This window comes from Rhinolophus sinicus, linkage group LG15, assembly GCF_036562045.2.
Source record: "Rhinolophus sinicus isolate RSC01 linkage group LG15, ASM3656204v1, whole genome shotgun sequence".
Taxonomy (NCBI): domain Eukaryota; kingdom Metazoa; phylum Chordata; class Mammalia; order Chiroptera; family Rhinolophidae; genus Rhinolophus; species Rhinolophus sinicus.
In genome coordinates this window covers 18,470,081-18,491,998 of record NC_133764.1, presented here as the reverse complement: position 1 = coordinate 18,491,998, position 21,918 = coordinate 18,470,081, and the positions used below count along the sequence as shown (strand labels likewise).

Genomic DNA, 21,918 nt, shown 5'->3' with positions numbered 1-21,918 from the left:
TTGTCATTCTAGAAAGTTGTCATGATTCATCATTTTTCTGGGCAGAGGAATGAAAAGAAACAAGAAGGGCAACATGCCCTGATCAAAACCTTTCTGATATTTTTCTTCCTTGTCCCCCACCCCCCAGCCTGAAGCTTAGGCGGCTCTACTTCAGCTGCTGTCTCTGGGCGCACGGGGTGGGGGCGAGAGCTGGCCTTCTGAGTCCTCAGACAAGTGGTGGCTTCGGGTCAGAGGCCGGCCCACCAGCAGCTGGCCCCTGCCACTCAACCGGGAGGCCCGCCCTGGCCAGGGAGAGAATGAAGAGGGCGCTGGAGCCTCCTGCGTGCTCACCAGCTCTCTCTGCCTGTCCCCTCTGTGCCTTCTCAGGAGATCCTCCGAGAGCTCACACTGGATGCCCTGCTGGACATGAATGAGGCGAAGGTGAAGGAGACGCTGCGACGCTGTGGGGCGAGTGTGGAGGAGTGTGGCCGCCTGCAGTACGCCCTCACCTGCCTGCGGAAGGTGACAGGCCTGGGTAGGTAGGGCCTGCCTCCCCGGCACCGAGGCCAGCCCCACCGGCTCCTTCTCCCGCCACCTCAGCCTTCTCTCCTGGTCTCAGCCTTCTCACCGGCCTGGCCTGATGCTGGGGGGCACAGCCTTTGCTGAGGTGGATGATGGGGTGTGACAGGTGTGGCCCAGGGTTTCTGGGGCAGCTTGGAAAGGCCAGGGCAGACATTCAGGAAGTGTGTGATGGGCCTCGCCTGAGACAGAGGCTCTCCCTGAGTCAGAGGGCTCAGATTTGGACTGATCTGGCCAGTATGAGTACAGGGAAGCGTTAGCCATTGTTAGAAATCCCAGGCTGGTCTGCTGGGCGGGACCCTGTATAAATTTCCCCTCTTTGGAGAATATTTGTTGGCCTCTGTGAACTCTCCAACAGCTTCCTGCATTCCATCCCCCCTTTCCACCCTAGCTCACCCTCAGCCGTCTCCCCACCTTCTGCCCCTATCAGCTGGCTAGGCTGTGTGCTCAGAAGGCACACGCTGATTTGGGCTCAGCCTGAGCCAAGCAGGATTCGAGAAATTGTAGGGCGTTTCAGCCCTGACTATGTCTAGGGCCGCCCCAGGCAAAGGGTGTCATCCTGGCATTATGATGTGTTCCTAGGGAATTATTTGCAGGCTTTCTAAATCTTGCCTTGGAAACGGCTTCAAATGCCCTGACTTAACACTCCCACTACCAGCCACACTGATAAGGCTTTGAAATGAGCCTCAGGAGTGGAATTAGCCCTGGTTTTTAATTATCTGAACCACCTGTCTTATCTCCCACTGCCTGGGGCTTAAGGAAGGCACAGACGTTTACATTCTGCTTGATTTTTTTTTTCCCAGAGAGGCTTGGGCTTAATTTCTTCCCTGGTCTCATTGTACCAAGTCCTCCTCTGAACACAGAGCCTATGTGAAGAGCTTCACTCAGTTCAGAAAACCTCAACACACCAGGCCTCCTGGCAGGTGCCAGGAAATAAACATGACCGAGATGCGGTCAGAATTCTCTTCCCCATACTTTACAGAGGAGGAGACTGAGCCCAGCGAGGAGAAGTGACTTAGCCAAGGACACACAGCCATTGGTGGCAGAGACCGTCTGTAGGCCTAAACATTTGTGGAGGAGCCAGCTATCAAGTGGTGGTGACCCATTTATGTTAGGAAGGCCGCTGGATGCCAAGATAGAGAGATCACTAACTTATTAAGCACTAATTTATTAAGCCAGGTGTTTGACATACATGTGGCAACACCCTGTTAAGAGGTGGTGGTGAGCTCCTTTTGTAGCTAGAGCACTGGAGGCATGGGGAAAGCTGCTTGGGGTGCCTCACCTGGCACGTGGCAGAGCTGGGCTTAGAACTCAGGTTTCTTCCCCAGGGGGTGCTTTTTCCATTGTGCCCCAAAGGAGGCCCTTGGGGAAAGGGTCTTTTCCCAGTTCTCCTCTCATTCAGTCTCAGCGTGTGGTTCCTCCTCATCCCCAAGAGGGTCCTTGCCACATCTCACCCACATGGGCCTGCACAGTGGTGCCACACTTCAAGGGCACGTGCTGGGACTGGGTGGGTACCGGTGATTGCCCTGTCTCTCGGGTCATGCAGGCATCTTCATTGCACCCAACAGGGCTTGGTTAGAGCAGCCTAGTTATGGTAAAAATGGACTATGGAATTAGACTGCCTGGGCCCAGTACTCTACTCAGCCACTTAGAGGCCGTGGGACCTGGGTCAGTTATTTAACGCCACTGTGCCTCAGTTTCCTCATCTGTAAAATGGAAATAATAACAACACCTCACATAGGGTGGTTGTGAGGATGAAAGTAGTTAAGGTCAAGTGCTTAGAACAGAGCCTGGTGCATATTAGGTATTCTTTTCAGTATTAAGCTGTCACGTGATGGAAAATATTGAAGTCATTTCCCTTGTGGTCTCTGGTCTTAAGAAAGGTGAGTAAAAGATGGTTCTCTGTGCCAGTGGCTGGTAAACAGGGGACTGTCATGCCAGCTGATATTTACTGTCATGCCAGCTGATACTTTCTGTCCTTCATCCATAGCAGACATCACTAATCAATCCCTGATCTCTTCCTACTGAGTGACTCCAGAGTCATTATCTATTGACTGTTGTTGATATGCACATCAAGACCCACTTGTCATCCCTGAGCTGGCTCAAAGCAGTGGCCATTGAACAGGCAATTTGAAGAATTTGGGTCTTGTTTCCTTTGGTGGCAGACTTGCCCATGGATTCGTGGAACTCATTCTCTCATCCCCTGAACAAGAAATGTGTCAGTACCTCCTATCGGCCAATATACAAGTTCAAGTGTAAGTCATGGCTGCAGTTCCAAAGGAGCAAGCAAGCACAAGGAACACAGACTAATTCATTCTGCCAAGTTGATTCATGAATAGAAAGTCACCATGCAGTGAAGTAGGAGGAAGGGCATTTGAGGAGGGGATGAAATGTACAAAGAAACCCTAAGAACTGTGAAGGCTAATCTGTCTCCACCATCCCTGATAAATGGCTATGTGGGCCTGGCTTGACCACCTCTGATGACAGAGAGCTTATTACCTCACAAGGCTGTGCCATTATAGGTTATTCAGAACTGACAGCCTCGTGGGAGGAGGCCAGTGCGGTGGTTGGGACCACAGGCTCAGTTCCCATCCCACCACTGGCTTAGCTGTATGACCTCAGCAGTGTACGTGGCCTCTCTGAACCTCAGTGACCTCGCGTGCTGGCAGGATGAAAGGAGAAGGGATACAAAGCGCAAAGTGGAATGGTTTCTGGGCAGAAGATCATTTTGTCATTTCCTATACTTCTCATTCATTGATAAATATGAGGAGGGCGGTGTCTTCTTTCCAACATCAGGGTCTCCAGATAGGGTCCTTTCTCTCTGCCCCCACCCCTTCAGTATCTCCCCATCTCCTATAAGGTCAAACCTAAAGTTCTTAGCAAGACAGATATCCAAGGCCCCTCCTGAGCTGGCACCAGGGGGGCTGACCCTCCAGCTTCATGTCTCACGCCTCTCTGGCTTGTCCTGACCTCTCAAGGCACACGGAACTTCGTAATTACGGGAAAGTGCCATGTGTTCCCTACCTTTCCACGTGCTGTTCCCTCTGCCCGGTATACCTGCTCCATCTCTTCCCTAGCAGGCTCAGCCCAGGTACCACCTCTTCTGGGAAGACCCCTGACCTCCCAGGCTATTTAGGGTCCTCCTACTCAGGGCTCCCCCAGTCCCCATGCATTTTTGTGTCAGCACAGCTCACTGTGCTGAGTGCCTGTTACCCTCATTGGACTCTCAGGCTCAGTGGATGTGTCTTTTTCATGCCTTGATACCCAGCATCCAGCATATGCTTGAATGAATGGACAGACTGTGCTACTGACTTAGAGCCCCACAGAGACTCAAAATTCTTAGGGGCCTCAGGCAGAGGGTCGCTGTGGGGGTACCCAGTCACTCACAGGCTCCTCTCAGAAGGAAGTGGCTACTGATCCCTTTGTAGCTGGATCTCTTGGCTAGCAAACTCCAAGGGTAATTTCCTATTGCAAGGTTGGTGCAACCCTTTTTCCTGACATTTGAATTTTCTCAAAATGGAGTTATCTCTTTACACACTCCAGCTTCTCTTTCCTAACCACTTCCCCCCTCTGAGGTCACCCACGTTTGGGGTGGCTTTGCCAGCTTGCTCCCCTCAGACCTTCCAGCAAGAACCCTGCATAATCCATTCCCTCTCTGGACCCCATTTTTCTCTCTGTAAAACAGGGACAGCAGTGTCCACACTGGTGACCTCAGGGTCAGTTAGATAAGGTGGGAGATTATGTGTGTGCCAGATAAAGGCTGATAGTGGAAGCCTTCCACTAAGGAACTGTGCAACTTTGGACAAGTGTGTAACCTCTCTGGGCCCTGGCTGCATCCGCTGTTAATCCTTCTAGCCCCAGCCATCTATGATTCAATTTCTCGGCCCACAGGAGGGGAGCACAAAGAGGACTCAGGCTGGAATTCATTGGATGCCCGGCGGGAAAGTGGCTCAGGGCTTTCCACAGACAGCCTCTCACCAGCCAGCCAGCCCTGGCCCACGGGGGGCTCCCAGCTGGGCAGAATGGGCAGCAGTGCCCAGGGCCCACGCTCCGTCTCCGTATCAGCACTGCCCACCTCGGACTCCTTAACCCCTGGCCCCAACGAGGGTCTCACGGACACCTATATGCCCCTGCATGCCAGTGGCCGGCTGACCCCCCGTGCCCTGCATAGCTTCATCACCCCTCCAACGACGCCCCAGCTGCGACGGCACACCAAGCTGAAGCCGCCACGGACGCCGCCCCCACCCAGCCGCAAGGTCTTTCAGCTGCTGCCCAGCTTCCCCACACTCACCCGGAGCAAGTCCCACGAGTCTCAGCTGGGGAACCGCATCGACGAGGTCTCCCCAATGCGGTAAGTGCTCCTGCCAGGCAGATGCTAAATTTGCTGTCCACTGAAAGTTTTGACTATAGTTTTCTCATTGTAAAGGGAACATAGACTCCATTTAAAAAAGGACGTAGAATCAATTAATATAGAAGTATACATGATAAAAGGTGACAGGTACTCAGTGCACTCCCGAAACTACCTTAATAGATTGGGGTAGATCCACTAGATTTTTTTGTATGTGTGTACATGCACACACACACACACACGTGAAATGATGCCATGTATCAGTCAGGAGAGACTGGGTTATGCTGCAGTGACAAATATCCCCCAGATCTCTGGGTCTTAAAACAACGAAGATTTATTATCTTGCTAATGCTGCCTGTCCATCATGGGTCAACCTCATTCCAGACCCCAGGCTGATGGTACAGCCACTGTCTGGAACATTCCACTGTGGCAGAGGAAAAAAAGAATTTTAGATGTTACACAATAGCAGTTAAACATTCTTTCCTGACACTTCTAATCACCATTCATGGTGCTACCCAAACAAAGGAACCAAGAAACGTAGTTCCCCCATGTACCCAGAAAGGAAGAACTAGACTATCTGGCTAAGACCTCTAATGATTATCAAAAAACCATGAACTCCATTCTATAACCTATTTTTTTCAACTTACCTTGATACCTCTGAGAACTTCATGCCAGCACATGCTAGAAATGTGTTACTCTTTTATTTACTTTTTAAAAATTATTTAAAATCATTAGTAACAGTCACATGGTCCAAAATGCAAAAGCTTTGTAGCTTATGTAGTTCATCTTTACAGGGGCACGTAGTACAAAATTCATCCCCACCATTTTTCTTCAGTCACCATTGCCCTTTTCTGGAGCCAACCAAGTTATCAGTTTTGTATATAGTTATAATTATTCAAACTACCTCATCTTTTTAACATATTCCTATCATGTTATCGTACAGTTTAAGTCCTCCCCTCTTGATGGACGTTGAGGTCATTGTCATTTTTGCTATTACAAAAATTGCCCTTGTCATATACCCTTGTGAGCAGGGCAGAGGGGAAGGAGGGCGTTTTCTTTGGGAAACTCTTACCTTCTTGTACTTCTGAGAGATGGGGCATCTGGCTTCTGTCGCGAAATAGGAACAGCTTTTCTGGTTGGGTGGGCTTGTTGCCCCCCACCCCAGTACAGGCCATCTTAGGTCCCTTATGGGATGGATCCTGGACAGCTCTAATGGTTTTGAGTATGTCACCCAAAGAGAGAAATACATGCTGTGATGTAGTCTGCCACCCTCGATCATGCTGTTCTTCTGGGGCCTGGGTGCTCCCTTCCCCTCCCCACCCCACACCCCAAGGGACTGCAGCCTTTATGCCCCTCTGGATCCTTTTGTCTCAGAGAGCAGTGATAACTACCATGTGGACACATGGGCATGTGAATCAGAGGGCACCCTAGTGGGCAAAACCCAATGCAGCTATGTCTCATTTTCTCCTGAGAAGAGTGTTAGGAGGGCTCTGGTCTCATCCTGGCTCCCGGCAGAGAATAGAGCCTTGGGCAGATCCCATGGCTGGTGAGCTGGGCCTCAGACCCTGGGATTCTGCATTGGGTCCCCACAGAGCCACCAGAACTAACAGTGCCATGGATGCTCAGGCCACCTGGCTGCCCTCAGTGAGCCTTGAGGGCAGACTGAATGGCCTGCATTTCCCAGCTTTCGTTATCCCTGCGGCAGCGGCAGCCCCAGAGAGATGCTGCTCAAGGCTTGTCCCATCCTGATCCTGTGTGGGGGCCACCTTTCTGGTCTCACAACTGTTCTCCCTGCCCTCCTGCCCCAACCACTTCCTCTGTGGCAGACTGAGCCCTTCTCCTGCCTGGACCCTGAGTACCCCTCTTCCCGGGGCTCTGGGTTGGGTTTCCCACTAACACACATGTGACCTTGGGAGACTGAGCCTGTGTTTCTTCCCCTGTGAAATGGAGAGTACTGTAATTGCTGCTGGGTGGTTGGCGAGGTTCAGATAAGCGAATGTATTAAAGTGCACAGTGCCCTCTCGGCAGTGGGGGTTGAGGCGGCAGGGACGGCACTCTTAGCCCTTCCCATTGAGGAAATGTCCCCACAGACACTCAGCCAGCCTGGCCCCGTGCCCTAGGGGCTCAAAGTCCTCATCCCAGCACTTGGTCTGCTCCCTCCCATAGGGGTGATATTCTGGGGAACACACTGAGCCAGTATGGTGACTTAATCCTGTTTTCTCTCTGTTTTGTCTTTTCTAGGTTTGGTAAGAGTGATTCAATTTCGTCCCTTCTGCCACCCAAGAGCCGTGTTTGTGTTGCTGTCTCCATCGGGGGTGGATTTCTTTGACCCTCTCTTAGTCCACTCGGCCATTCCATAGTCCAAAAGCAGAGGTGCTGGGAACTGCCTCAGGAAATAGTTCTAGGACAGGTGGCCTTCAGATGACAAGGTGGCCTCAGCCCAGCCGGCAGCATCTCTTTGTGAAGCAGAGACCTTGGGAATGTCACAGTTCGTGGGCAGTCCCCCATAGTGGGCGCTCTTTGCACCTTGCCCTATAGGTGACCTCTGGCAGGGAGGGTTTACCTGTTGGGCTGCTGTGGGAACGCCACACTCCCAGGAGGTGTAGTGGACATTAGCCATCCACCGATGCGAGCCGACTTCTTGGGACCCTTCTCTTCAGAAGAGGGACATCCCTGGAGGCAGGAATGCAGCTCTGCTCTGAATGAGGCCCTCAGAGATTGGAGGGGCGAATGCCCCCTTGGGAGGGAAGGAGGAAGCTCGGACGGCCTGACCACCTTTTCGACCCCTCCACCTCTGGAGGTTCTTGTATGTGGCTACGCTGTGGGGCTTCTCTCTCCGGAGTCTAAGCGAAGAGAAACAGCGTGCCTGTGGAGTATGCTTTTACTTGTCTCAGTGGAAATGCAGAGACGTCTGCTGTCTGCCTGAGCAAAATAGCAGTTTATTTTCGATCTATCCTGAGCTGGCTAAGTAGAATGATGAGGCTGTCGATTGGGTCTTAGAGATGAGAGAAGATCAGTGACTGCTGAAAGGACACCCAGGGTGAGGAAGGAGGGAGGCTGCACTTCCCTCTCCCCAGGGCACAGGAGGAAACTCCAGGGCCCTCACAGAGCCGAGGAGAATCCAGCACCTCCTCCCTAGGACAGTTGCCCTGTCGTCTTCCCAGTTGCTGTGATAATGAGGGGCCATCCCAGTGAGGCTGCTTTCCCAGCTTGCCAGGAAGGCAGAACGAGGCCTTCGGGGCCAGTATTTTGTCTAATCAGAGACAGTGATATCCTGGCTCATGGGCTCTCACCTCCCTCCTCTGCGATGCCTGTGGCAAACAACAACTCAGTTACAGACTGTGCTCAGAGACAGATGGCGGAACTCTCATTTTTCCACAGTCTGATTCTCTTGGGGTGGCAGCCTAACCCCTTTTAGACGCAAGTGCTTTGATGGGTTTGGCTGCTGACTGGGGTGGGGTGGGCCCCAGGAGGGAGTTGGAACAAGTCAGCCCCATGGCACACGTACCAGAGAGCTGCAGGTGGTATGATTGTGGGTTCCCAGTCATCAGCGGGGCCGCAAAGGGCCTTTTGGTCCTGATCAAGCTCTCCTTGGTGTGGAGGAGGAGTCAGTACCTCCAACCTGCCCTGTTCCTTGTGGTTGGGTATGTGGTACTTGTCCCTAAGTGAACTCGCACTTACTGAGCACCAGTGGTGTGCCAGCACTCATGTCCCAGGAAGGGTGCAGTGGGCTTCTGGGGATGTGGGGGGTGCTGCTGACGCAGAGGACACGAGACAGCCACAGATCCCTCAAGCACTATGTTCCTGACCTTTCTGGGTCACAGGTCTGTGATAATTGGATAAAAGTCCAGACCCCATTTCCAGGGAAAAGCACACAACATTCTGCTTACCCAGTCCAGAGGGTTCCCAGATCTCCTGGAGCCCATCCATGGGCTTAGTTGAGAACCCCTGGGAGGAGGGAGGCAGTGCTGAGCGTGGGCAGAAGCGGGGTGGGGAGAAGGGGCTGCACAGGCAGAGGAGGGGAGGGAGAGAACTGGATGTGTGGGCTGCCAGTGGATGGAGGGATTGCTACCAGATGTTCCTCCACTGCCGACGCGATGCCTGCTCTTTTGGGGGAAACCCGGGACTAGGAGAGGGAGAGCTAGGGCGCCCTCTAGGCAGAAGGGACATCTCCAAAGTGTGACTTCCCCAAAGGCTCAGACGGAGTGCAAGTGGGACTGGCCCACGAGGGAGCGTGGTAAAGCCTCACCTTGTCCTCACTCCACCTGGCAAGACTTGCAGTGATCACTCTCAGCAAAATTCTCAAGGTGCTGGATGCACTACATGGCTAACCAGCCTCAAACCTTCTGCCACGGGTTGGACAACTTCCACCCACTTAACAAGAAGTGTCCAGAATTAACCCCTCACAAACTGGTGATCTGTGGGTTCATCCATGAGAGAGTGCAAGAGGTGGGGGTGGGGGGTGGAGAACTCTACCCTCACCTTTGCTTTGCCTTCTGCCTCTTAAGCCTGCCTTCCACCGTTACTAGAAACCACACAGCGACAGTTTCTGAACTGTCTGCTGAAGCCAGGCAGTAGCACTCATTACAGGAGCAGGCCAAGCATGAGGGCAGCCATGCTGCCCCGTAGGTCTAGCCTGTCCCGTCCCTGTGGATAGATGCAGGTTAAGGTACATTTCTCTGCCGTCCAGTAAGTCTCTGTGCCCATCTGGCCTGTGAGCTCTGAAAAAGAAGGTCACGGCACAAGCTGTGCCCACAGGCCTTCCTCAGCTGGCCTGACCTGGCCTCTTCCCCTGCAGATCTCCCACACGGATCCCCGCAGATGGTACGGAGGGACATCGGGCTCTCGGTGACACACAGGTAGGCCCGGCCAGGTGGGGTCAGGAGGGGGCACAGCTGGGCTGGGACCCACACGTGCCGCAGCCCTCACTGAGGGTCACTCGTCGTCGTAGTGGGGTCTGTCCTAATCCCTGTTTCTCAGTGCTCTTTGCCTCTGATCTGTCTCTGTCACCTCTGTGGACACAGCACTGCACCTACGTGGAGTCCCTGTCTGTAACCTGCAGCCATAGGGACTTGCTGGGGCCTCCTCTGTGCCTCCTTGGCTGTCTTTCTCAGTCTGCTGAGGGAAAACACAGGTTCCAGGAGAAACAGAGTCACAGTCTCTTAGAAGAGGAGCCGACAGCTTCTTCTGAACCCAGCTTGATGTTGTGTGGGTCCTACCACTGGCCACTCATCAGAACCCATGGAGCTTGTTTGAAACTGCAGACTCCCGAGCCCTATCCCTGAGGTTGGGGATCTGGATTTCCAACAACTTGCCGTGACGGGCGCTCATACGTGTTGGTGTGGGCTGATGTGGGCCCACGATGTGGACTATCCAGGGGGTTGGCCTCAGCGCTCATGCAGCTGGTATGTGCTACAAGCAACAGGTCTGGCTGGCGTCTGGTCACCCAGACAATCAGCAGGACAGCGCCTTGGGTGCCTGTGCTGTTGTGAACACAACAGGGCATGCGTGGCAAGAGCTTTGCATCTAGCCAGGGCCTGGAGTGTGAGCTGCACTTCAGCCTGTTTGGGAGGCCAGCTTGGAATTCTCACCCTGGGGGGGTGGAGTAATTTGCCTGAGGTCGCACTGCTAGGAAGACAGTGCTAGGAAGACAGGCTGGCACTAGGGCACCTCTGTTTGAAGCCATGTCAGGGCTGGGGTGTACCTGAGACCGCCGGGGAGAGCAAGCGTCCCAGTACCCCAGTTAGGCCCTGAGTGGAGGTCCGAGGGCCTTCCTCAGCCATACCCAAGGTGCCAGTGCGATCTTCCCAGGGCCTAGAGATAGCTGCTGAGAGTAAGACCTTTCACATGGGGAACTCTTCTCCCCCATGAGCTGCATGCCTGTCAGCAGTAACCTCTCCAAGCCTCAGTTTCTTCCTTTGCAAAAGGAACTTTATTCGAGTCCTGTGATGAGGAGAAAAAGGGGTGATGTGCATCCCAGCTTCACATGTCCCGCAGTGGGGAGCGCTTGGTGCTTAACCCGTGGCCCTCGCCTGAGAGAGGCCGGCGTCATCCACGGGACACAGGATCAGCAGGTTGTCCGTTTCACGTTTGTCTCGGCTGTACTTGGTTTCACTTGGTTTGAGGCTGCAACAGCTTGCCCCCAAGTCCTTCCCAGACTGCTGCTTCCTTCCGCCTGGGGCAGCTTGTTCCAGAGGCTGCTCTCCAAGCAAAGCAGCAGCACCCCTCTTACCTACTTTTGCCGGGTTGCCCCAGCCCACCCTGCTCAGGCTCTGGCCTTGGTTAGGTGACGTCACAGTCACACCCTCTTGGTTTTTAAAACCATGATCCAGGCCTGTCTCAGCAAGAAGGTATAAGGTTTTTGGTCTAATCATGGGGGAAAAAACTGTCCCATGACCGTTCCCTGGTCCCTGAAGGCTTTTACCCCACCCCCACCCGCCTCATTACCACACCTGCCCTTTCTCGTGACCCATCATTTCAACCTACTTTCAGGATTTCCTTGTGGAGGGCATCTCGGATACCACTGAACTGCTCCCCTTCCCCCTGGTGTTGACATGAGAGAGGGTTAAAGCCCTGTGAGTATGAGTCCCAGGGAGGCAGGATTGGGACACCTTAAAATGCACTCCCTCCAGGGAGGTGGGTGCCTTCGTCCCAGCCCCCAGGAGCTCTCATCTTGGCTGGGTGGAGACAGTAGCATTTTACACCTCCCCTGCATTCCAGGCACTACACAATCACACAGCATTTGGCACATGTGTGATCTTCCCCAAGTCACTGAGCGGTGAGTGTCCGTCGGCCCTGTTTGCGGAAGGCTGCGAGGCATCCCACAGCCAGTAGTCAGTAGGATTCCAACCTGGCAGGGTGAAACCCCGGAGCCATGCTCTTTGCCTTCCACTCTGCTCCAGTGGTCTCATACAGAGAAGCCACGCAGCTCTCAGTTCAGAGACCTGGGGTCTGGCTCCTGCTGCACAGCAAGCATCCCAACTGTGTGAGCTCAGGAAAGTCGCCTAACCTCTCTGAGCTGGCTTCCTTGCCTGTGTACTAAGAATCCTGGACCTGCCTAACTCCCAGGGGTGATTACAAGAATCCAATGAGCTAATGCTTGTAGATGCATTACAAGCTACTTCTCAAATACTGTTGCTATTCATTCTGCTGTTACCGTGACGTACTATGCTTTTAAAAATCCTTTCCTCCAAAAATGTGAGTTCTTTCTGTCCTTAGGCCTCAGCACCCTATGGAATAGTCTGGGGCTTTTTCTCTGGAAGATATGCCCACTCAACCCCCCCCCCTTCCTTCCAGTCTATCTTGTTTTTTTAATTTTTTAATTTTGATTTGGTTTGGATTGAAATACATGCATATATTCAAAGTTCAAGAGGTACAACAGGGCATCTATACAGAAAAGTCCCCTCCGGCTCATGTCCCCAGTCCTTCAGTTCCCCGGTAGGCAGATCTTGGCAGTTTCTTGTGTGTCCGTATAGAGATATTTTTATGCAAGCAAATACATATGTAGATTCTTCTGCTTCCTTTTTTTATTTTCATACAAATACTGCATACATTATATACACTGTTCTATACTTCCTTTTTTTTAATCGAGGCATAATTTATACAGAGCTAAGTGCACAAGTGAATTTTTATATATGTCTACACCCCTGTACACCTCCCGAGTGAAGATTCTGAGAGTTCCAGCTCCCAGAAAGTTATCTTTGGCTCTTCCCGGTCGCTAGCGCTGCCACGCAGAGGTTACTATTCACTTCTGTCATCATAGATCAGAGTTTCTTGTCCTTGAACTTCATATAAATGGAATCATGTGGCATTGTACCTCTGTGCACTGACAGTGTAATTTGGAGATCATTCCATGTTTGCACAAAAAGCATCCTTATTTTCCAGCTGCGTGGTGCTCAGTTGCAGGGATGGACCATGCTTTCTGTAGTCCGTCACTGACAACACCTAACCAGAGTGTCATTTCCAGTCTTTCTCTGCTACAAACACGCTGCTGCAGGGCGTAACCTCGCCCATACATCAGTTGACACCCGTGGGAGTATCCGTTGCATAAATTCCTAAGATGGGAATTGCTGGGTCAGAAGGTTTGCATACTTGTCATTTTGGTTGCTGTTGCCAAAAATTGCCTGCCAGAGAGCTGGAGTCAGTGACACCAACTTTGGGATTTTGACAATGATGATTTTGTGCCTGGGAAATCTGAATGTGGTTGGAAAGCGGGGACAGTGGTTCCTGGGTGTCCCTGCCCTCCCAGGAAGAGGGTGCCTGGGACTCTGGGTTGGAACCATGCCTCTCGGTTTCCCGGGGGCTGTTTGGGGGCCCTTCTTTGTTCAGGTCCTGGTCTCCTGGCCCATGTGAGCAGTTTTGTGTGTCCACCCCCTGCAGGTTCTCCACCAAGTCCTGGCTGTCGCAGGTCTGCCACGTGTGCCAGAAAAACATGATGTTTGGAGTGAAGTGCAAACATTGCAGGTGATGAGCGGAGGGTGAGGTGGGTGGGAGAAGGGAGCTTACTTTAAGTTTAGTAACAGTCCTGCTACTGCTTCTTGGCCTTAGGACAAGTCAAGAGTTCAAAGGGTTCCCATAAAACCTCCTACCGTGTTTTCCCCAAAATAAGACCTAGCCAGACCATCAGCTCTAATGCATCTTTTGAGGCAAAAATTAAAATAAGACCCGGTCTTATTTTATAATAACATAAGACCAGGTATAATATAATATAGTATATTATATAATATTATACCGGGTCTTGTATTAATTTTTGCTCCAAAAGATGCCTTAGAGCTGATGGTCCCGCTAGGTCTTATTTTCGGGGAAACACGGTATTATATTCCCATTTAGCACATCAAGGAGTGATCAGCCCTCTCTAGAGAGATTAAAGAAGCATCAAGCAAGGCAATCCCAGAAGAAGGGAATATGTGAGGTGGGCTGTGAAGGATGAATAGAAGTTTGCCAGGTAGACCAAGGAAGGAAGTGAATTCCAGGCCAAGGGAGCATCTTGTACAAAGGCAGAGAGGAATGAGAAGACTGTTCTGGAAACTGTAAGGCGTTCGGAAATTTGCCTTACTTTTTAGCCCATAAGGGATGGGAAATGGACAGGCAATGGTAAAAACGGAGAGATGGCTCATGGTACTTAGAGAAGGAAAGAAGGTAGATTCACTACAAATCCACCTTTTGTTTTTCATACCATTGTGGTTTCTGGTAGGAGAGGAGGACAAGGGTGGGAAATAGTGTGGTGGGAGCAGAGTCTGTCCCCTGCTGTCTGGCTGCCCTCACCTTAGAGAGGGTGGACCTGGAGTCTTTGCTCCCTCCCACGTTGCCCCTGCATTGCTTTGTGACTTGGGGCAAGGTCCTTGCCCTCCCTGAGCCCCATTTTTATCATGTATACATCTGGGAACATGATTCCAAGTCTCTTTGTCTGTCAGTATTGCTCCAAGAACCTGAGCTAGTATGTGTAAAAGCATGTGGGTTCCCGACAGACTGTAGCTGATGGGTCTCATGCGTGTCGGTTGGATAAATTGTGTTTTCCTGTTGACTCTTCTGACCACCGGGAGATGCCAGAGCTTTCTCATCAGACTTGGTCTGCTGTGGCTCCTGGCCATTTGGCTTTAAATTGGGGCTCTCCAGCTCCCTTTCAAGTAATGCCTTTCATGTGGGGATGGTGATCCCTGAGCCCTGTGCTCTCCTGCAGTTGTAATGTAAGGTTGGTAGGGCCCCAAGTGTCAGCCCAGTTGATCAGTGAGAACCCGAGACACCGTGCAACAGTCAGGACCTAAACGAGAACCTAGCTCTTTCCATTCCTGGCCCAGCCCTGCTGACCCTCTGACCACATGGCCCATGCTGGAATGTAGCAGGAGGGGCTGCCCCTGCATCCCTGGGATACTTGGGTGATACAGACATTCTTCTTGTAATTCATCTTTTTTTTAAGTTCAGATTCCTCTGGAGCTTTCAGAACATGGGTGGAGGGTCTTTTCTCTAGAGAAGAAAAATAGATGTGTGCCTCACATGTGTCCCGGGAGCCTCGTATGGCCCCGTGCACTGACCCTGCCTTTTTCACCAGGTTGAAGTGTCATAACAAGTGTACAAAAGAAGCCCCCGCCTGTAGAATATCCTTCCTTCCAAGTGAGTGTTCTGCCTTTTCTCTCCTCTGCCTTCTGATTGGGGGTGAATCTTTATTTTGATCTGTTCCCTGCTGATGTTCCCTCCACCCCCTTTTACACAGTATCTAGGCTTCGGAGGACAGAATCTGTCCCTTCGGATATCAACAACCCGGTGGACAGAGCAGCCGAACCCCATTTTGGAACCCTCCCCAAAGCACTGACAAAGAAGGTACGTTGGATGATGGCCCGAGGTTTCTGTTGCTTCTGCCAGGAGAACCCCCGACCCTGTATGCTCTCTGTAAAGCACCCCTAATGTAGAAGTCCAGCATGACAGCACAGTCCAGACCCATGGCCAGAGGGTGGCCTTCAGGGACCCTGTCTTGAGCCATTTAGCAGACTTCACATTTACATATGTGCAAATCATAGTTACATGCCCATAAGCCCCGCCCCCTTTCTGAGCTCATATTTCACTGACTGAGTCAGGAACTTTTTCAGTTGGTGTTTCCTTTGACCCTCACAATAGTTCTAAAAGGCACAGGCTGCCATTACCTCCATTTTACAGATGAGGAAACTGGGTACTGGGTCCCCTGTGAGCGAGATGCAGGCCCAGCCCCTGAGCCTGGGCTTTAGTCACAGTGCAGCAAACATGCCTTCGAAAGTAATACATAAAAGTGCGTTTCTTTATAGAGCCTGGGGTAAATCTTCTTTGCTAACGCAGGCAGGCATTGTCTGCAGCTAGATTCTCCAAGGCCTGTGTTCCCCAGGAGGGTCTACAGACCTGTCATGGGCTCTCACACACAGGTGTGCGTGATATCTGCACGGCGCCCATCCTGGTGACCATGAAATGGGTGGCCTCCCCCAGGCCTCTGTGGGGGTGGCTATGTGTTTCAAGTGTGTTGTGTCCCAGCCCCAGGCCAGGGCTTAGCATATAATTGCCTCCCTACTAAGGGGATGTGTGACCGGCTGCTCCATGACCAGTGGGTCGGGACAACCTGGGTAGAGGTTTGGGCAGAGACAAGAGAGGCAAGTGGTGTGGCCAGGTAACACTGCGGACCCTGAAGATGCAGCTGGGGCTGCATCTTATTGTCAAACAAAGGAGGAAAGTCCAGGGCCACCTCTTACTGTCAAACAAAGGAGGCCAGCTGCTCCAGACCTGATGTCTCTTATGTTCCCTCTGCCTGAAATCCTCTCCCCAGCGTTTATACCACTGAAATCCTCAGGGAGGCCTTGCCTGGACAGGGGCCCCTGGCCGCACCACTCCCTTCCCAGCATTCCTCTGACCTGATGCTGCATTGTGTAGTCACCTGTTTGCTGTCCATCTCCCGGTGTGGGTGCTCTGGAGGGCAGAGCCATGTTGTCCTCCCGCTGGGCCCCTGATGCCTCATGGGTGCCTGGCACACAGTAGGCAGTGAGGAAATGTTTGTGGTGAACGCTGAGCAAATGAACAACCCCTTGAAGGCAGCAGCTGACACCCCTGCTTTATAGACAACACAGTGTGCTCAGAAAGATGAGGTGATTTGTCCAGGGTCATGCAGGTGCTGAATGGAGGAGCTGGGATGCAACCTGCCTCGTAGCCACTGTCCCTGCCCTGGCTGCCTGGCCCAGAGGGTCTGGGGCCTTGGAGTGGGATCCGGGGCAGTGAGGGCTCAGTGGATGCCGCTGCTTCCCCCTCTTTAGCTTGACACCAGGTGGTGTTGGCTGTGCCAGGACAGTGAGACCCACTGCATAGCTTTGGTAGGTTTCACAGTCCACTGTGCATCCCAGAGCTTTTAGGGCCTGCATGATAGAAGCCTGTTCCACTTAGCATTTAACCAAATGTGGCCTGAACTTTTATGACCAAAGAATTCCTCCCCCACCCGTTGTTGTTTGGGTCAGAGAAACACTGGTCCAGGGTCCCACGTCACATAGTATCGGTCCCCCTGTAACCCTCTCTCAGGTGGTCCTTTGGGCTTGCGAGGACCCAAACCACTGGGTGGTCCTAGCCAACAGGTCTGCAGAAGAGTGGAGGGAGCACTTATTAGGCACCAGCTGTGTACCACATACTAAACAAGTACTCTTCAGCGGCTGAATTTAATTCATTAAAAAACCCTACTATGTGCTGGCTCAGAGCCAGGCACTGTGTGTATGAGCAGGCATGGCGCTTGCCCTCACAGGACACACAATGGTGGGAAAGACATTCTTCAGAAAACCACTCAAGATGCAGTTAACAAACCATAGTTCGAGTGCCCTGATGAAAAGTACTTGGAGCTATGGGAGGCTAAGAAAGAGGGGCATGGTCCCAGCCAGGGCTTAGAAGGGCTTCTGGGAGGAAAGTATGTTTGAGCTGAAACGAGAAGGATTAGCAGGTAGGGGATGGGTGTTGAGGTGAGGGTCTCTGTGCCCTCCTTCCCTCAAATATCAGACCAGTAGAATGTCAGGATGCCCTGGGCTGATCTCATCTGTACGTGGGGAAGGGAGGGTCCCAACCTGGGGTACGGGAGGCAGGCTGGGCAGGGTAATGACAGCCCCTGCCCACTTCCTCTGTCTCTGGTCCTGCAGGAGCACCCTCCAACCATGAACCACCTGGACTCCAGCAGCAACCCGTCTTCTACCACGTCCTCCACGCCCTCCTCGCCTGCCCCTTTCCCCACATCGTCCAACCCATCCAGTGCTACCACGCCCCCCAACCCCTCACCTGGCCAGCGGGACAGCAGGTTCAACTTCCCAGGTACCACACCTCTGGTTTTTTTCAGGCCCGCAGGGATGGAGTTGGATGCCCCTTCTTAGCACACCCTAGCAGGCTCAAGGTCAAACACTGCCACCGCTGAGAGAGAACTTGCTGGGAGCCAGGCGCTGTACCGAGCTCAATTTCATTACCGTGCTTAAACTTGATAACAGCTCTGAGGTAGATGCTGTTGTTGTACCCATTTTACAGACAGGGACACTGAGGTTCAGAGAGGAAGTGGCTTGCCCTGAGTTACACAGCCTGTAACTGGCAGAGCCAGGATCAAAGCCAAGTCTATCTGATATGAAGCCTGTATCCTTGACATGATCCCCATGCTGCCCTCCTGCTGGCGTCTCCTAGACATTGCTTATTCACTCAGGCTTCTGAGCTCCCAGGAAGCATTGCAGGCAACAGAGGGAGCTGGGGCAGGCCCAGCAGGCCTGGGAGAGGGGATTCGGGGCTCTGTCACCTGCTCTGTGATCTGGACACACTACTTAAATGGGAGTGGTTGTTCCCTTTTCCATAAAACAAGAGACTACCTGAAGTTGGAATTCGGTTGACCTCAGTGTGTGGACAGAGTCGCCCTGGGGCATGCATGCAGAAGCAGACCTGACCAGAGCTGACCTCTGACGCCACTACAGGTGCAGCTGCCCAGGATCCCTCCTCCGCGGCCAGGCCTGGGGTGTCCCCCCTCCCCAGGGAGCAGAGCGAAGCCCCCTTGCCCATATGAGGACTGAGCCTCGGCCTCCCTGGCAGCTCCTAGCAGTAGGTCTCGACCTTCAGTATATTTCGTTTGGCAGCCTGGAGGAAAGAGGGGAGGCTGGGGTGGTCCAGTTTGCTCCCAGCCTAGCTACAGGACCACTGCCAGCTTCCGCCCGTGGAGTCCAGATAGGCCCTACGTGTCACTGGCGCCTGGAGCTCCAGGCCCAGGAGGACTGAGGTACAGCTCTTCCTGTGCCAGGGGACCCCCAGTTGGGGCCACACGCAGCCAGCAGGAGGCTGGGCAACCTCATTGGGCCCGTCTCACCAGGGTTCCAGGGACTTCTTTTGGGGATGGTGTGAGAGATTTTGTAGGAATCTTTTTTCTCTTTTGCTATCCCTGCGCCTTACTAAGCACGTGGCTGGGTATCTCTGAACGTTAATGCATTGTCCTGATCATACCCCTCCCCTCCCTGCTTTTGAGCGATGGCCTATTTGATTAGCCTCTTCTCCCATTCTGTTCTGTCATTAATATGCTCTGAAACTGGGCCTTTTGCTAAACCTTCTAGTTTGGGTTTTTCTAAAAGGAAGGGCCTGCTTGAAAAACAACAACCACAGAAAAAGTCCTTTTTGTGATGTTAGCCAGAGCTTCTCAGCTTTCCCTGATGTTCCTGCCTGGGCCCTATGTCCCCTGCACAGAGCCCTGCCTCTCTCCCAGATCTGTTATCACTCTGATCATGGCATTGCCCAGGCTGGGCTGGCCTGGTGGGTAAGCTGGGGAAAAGTCTCCTACCATCCACCCTCTCTCTACCGTGTGGGAGCATTTCAGCTTATCTTCAAGGATCAACTGGGGCAAAGGTTATTTATACCCCCATTTTTACAAATACGACAACTGGAGAGGCTAACCACCTTCCCAAGGCCTCAGAGCCTAAGTGGCAGATCTGGGGTTAGAAGTATGCTGTGTCCAAGTCCAGATCCCCAGCATGTGCCCTTCAATCATCCTCAAAAGAGGTTTTTTTTCCTGGATGGTGAGGTCTAGTCACTGAAGCCTCAACACCTCCAGGTGTGAATGTGGGGCAGAGGGAAAGGCCATTCTTCCATACACGGAACGGTTAAATGTTTTCAGAATTACCGTGTTTTTCCCCACTCTGTTCCACCCTCCTGGGCTCAGACACATTGCACAGAGAAGTGGGCCCGAACGTGAATGGGATTGGCCAGGGCTCTGCAGCACGGTGGCTGTAGACTGGGTCTCTGGACCCCAGTCCTCCAGTGCAAGCCCGGCCCCTCCTGTAGGCTCCAGCCAACACCCATTTTCTCCTGCCTCTTTTTCTCCTTCCTGCATTGATCACCCTGTCCTGGCCAGGCTCACCTGGCACGGGGCAGGGCAGGTGGAGCAGGCCTGCCCCAGCCCGATAACCAGCCCCTCCCTCCCAAGCCTATGCCTGTGTCCCTTCCCCTCTCACTGCATTTGCTATTCTGTGTGTGACTCACCTCCTCTTCTGTTTAAAGCTGCCTACTTCATTCATCATAGACAGCAGTTTATCTTCCCAGGTGAGTCCTTTGCATGGTTCCACTAACTGTCCCTTGTTGTGACCCCTCTATCCAGCCCACCTGGGTGCCCTCTCCCTGGGCACCTTGGAGGTGCTTGAGTCTCACACCCACCTATTTTGAGAGCTGACTGTCTGTTGAGGCTGGACAAGGGAGCAGGGTGAGTAGTAGCCTTGAGACTAGCCCTTCACAGGGGCAATGCCTGGCTAGGAGGATCCTTAGCATCTATCCTGTCCATCCTTTTGCACAGAGACTACAGGCAACTTGTCCAGGGTCACACAGCCAGGAGGTGGCAGAAATACGATTTGCATAATGTTCAGAGAGGACTTTTTGCTGATGCCTTATGAGCATCTGTCATGATATCTTTGGTACAACAACAAGAAAACTGCTACTCTATCTTGCAGAAGGGGAAGCTAGTAGTATAGAAAGGTCTGGGCTTCACTTACTCAGGGGAGTGCACCTTCCAGAGCCTTTGTCACACGACGCCATCTGCTGGCCATCATTGGAAATGCCTCCTTAAGGCAGAAAGTTCAAACGAAAAACTTTAAATTCAGTAAGATAATCTCATTGATTCCCTTACACAAAAATTGCTTTGCACACCTTACAATGTGCCAGCCTTTGCATTTGACCATATTCCTGCCCCTAAAGAGTTTATATAATTAGTATTTATTTCTCAAGCTGAAGGTGACAATCATTATAAGTAATCTGCAACCTTTAATTCTTAATTTAGCCATATGAAAGTTCTGGGTGTTTTAGGGAAAGACTGTAACTAATTTTTTTTTTTTTTTTACTGGGTTAAAGAGGCCTGTCCTGCAGTCATGGCATTTTGCTTATGCCAGGCTTTTCTATTCCCCAACCTAGCTCTATTAGGGGAGTGATGTGGAGCATTTGTCAGTTCTTGCAGGACCATCCATGTGATTTTTGCAGGCATGTGCGAATGGGCTGGGGTCAGGGGCCTGGCTTCCTGATTTCATACCCATTTTTGCGTTGGTTTCCCTCCAAGAGCCTCTGTGGTTACTAGCTCTAGGATGGTGTGCAGGGGAGTACCCGAAAGCATTGGGAAAACATGGTTCTTCCAGAAGAGAAGCCAGTTTGGGAAGGTCTGCAGGCTTCAGACCTCCAGCACGGTTTGTCTTGCTCTGAAGATATTTTAGGGGGAGAGGAGGGCAATATATTTCTATTAAAACAAACATGGACACGTTTTGGGAGCAGAATGCAAAGTATGCTCTTAATATTTAAGGAAAAGTATGAGGCTTCAGAGACACTTTGCCCTCCCACCTGGGGTGCAATGTCTTCCTGAACCCCCACTCCCCCAGCCATTCCCATTTTCCACCTCTCCCCACCATGCACACACACGTCTGTTTCTTTTGTGGAAACATTTGAGCAGTGTTGGATGGCTACCCAACTGACTGTCAGGCCACTCTGACAGTCTGTGGACATGATACAGTGATGTCTGGAGGAGGCCTTGGCAGAAGCTTCCAGGGTCCAGGATCCCTCAGCAACCGTGCACAGGATGCTGGGTGCATGTGTGCGTTTCCCTGATAAGAAGGTCCACAGACTCTGTCAGATTCTTCAAGTCTGTGAGGTACCTGAGATGTTGAGAACCTGTGGTTCAGAGAACCTTCAGGGTGGCCTTGGAGAAAGCTCTAGAGGGCGCTCGAGGGAGGTGTGATGGCTGGTGGGGAGGCTGTTTGTCCTAAAAGGCAGGGCGAGGCGACTGATTAGCCTGAGCCACTGCCACCTCCAGTTGCTGATAACAGTGGAGGGAGCAAGGGACCCACCCAGCCATGGGGCTGCCAGCTTCCCTGTGTGAGATTAGAGGGACTAGAGAGAAGACAGAGGCAGGCAGCAGCAGCAGCCATGGAGGGTTTGGCCCGTGACACCTTAGTTCCACCCTAGGGTGACGAAGGTGCTGCTTTCAGAGTGAAAACTGGGAAAGCACGAGGTTTGGGTCAGCCCTAGCTGCCCTATGG

General features: G+C 52.3%; 1 protein-coding gene across 8 annotated transcripts in view; it reads left to right on the top strand.

The window, feature by feature from the left end:
• KSR1 (kinase suppressor of ras 1) overlaps positions 1-21,918 on the top strand; it is a 144,705-nt gene that overhangs the window by 98,948 nt on the left and 23,839 nt on the right. For 3 of the 8 annotated variants that reach the window (XM_074320245.1, XM_074320248.1, XM_074320250.1), the window contains exons 3-9: positions 367-514; positions 9,705-9,765; positions 13,286-13,369; positions 14,955-15,016; positions 15,117-15,223; positions 17,533-17,701; positions 19,907-19,948. In XM_074320245.1, the coding sequence (XP_074176346.1) occupies positions 367-514; positions 9,705-9,765; positions 13,286-13,369; positions 14,955-15,016; positions 15,117-15,223; positions 17,533-17,701; positions 19,907-19,948 (673 nt within the window). Of the gene's footprint in view, positions 1-366; positions 515-4,449; positions 4,910-7,147; positions 7,153-9,704; positions 9,766-13,285; positions 13,370-14,954; positions 15,017-15,116; positions 15,224-17,532; positions 17,702-19,906; positions 19,949-21,918 lie in introns of all 8 variants that reach the window. The other 5 variants (XM_019731388.2, XM_019731390.2, XM_074320247.1 and 2 more) reach the window with 3 other exon arrangements.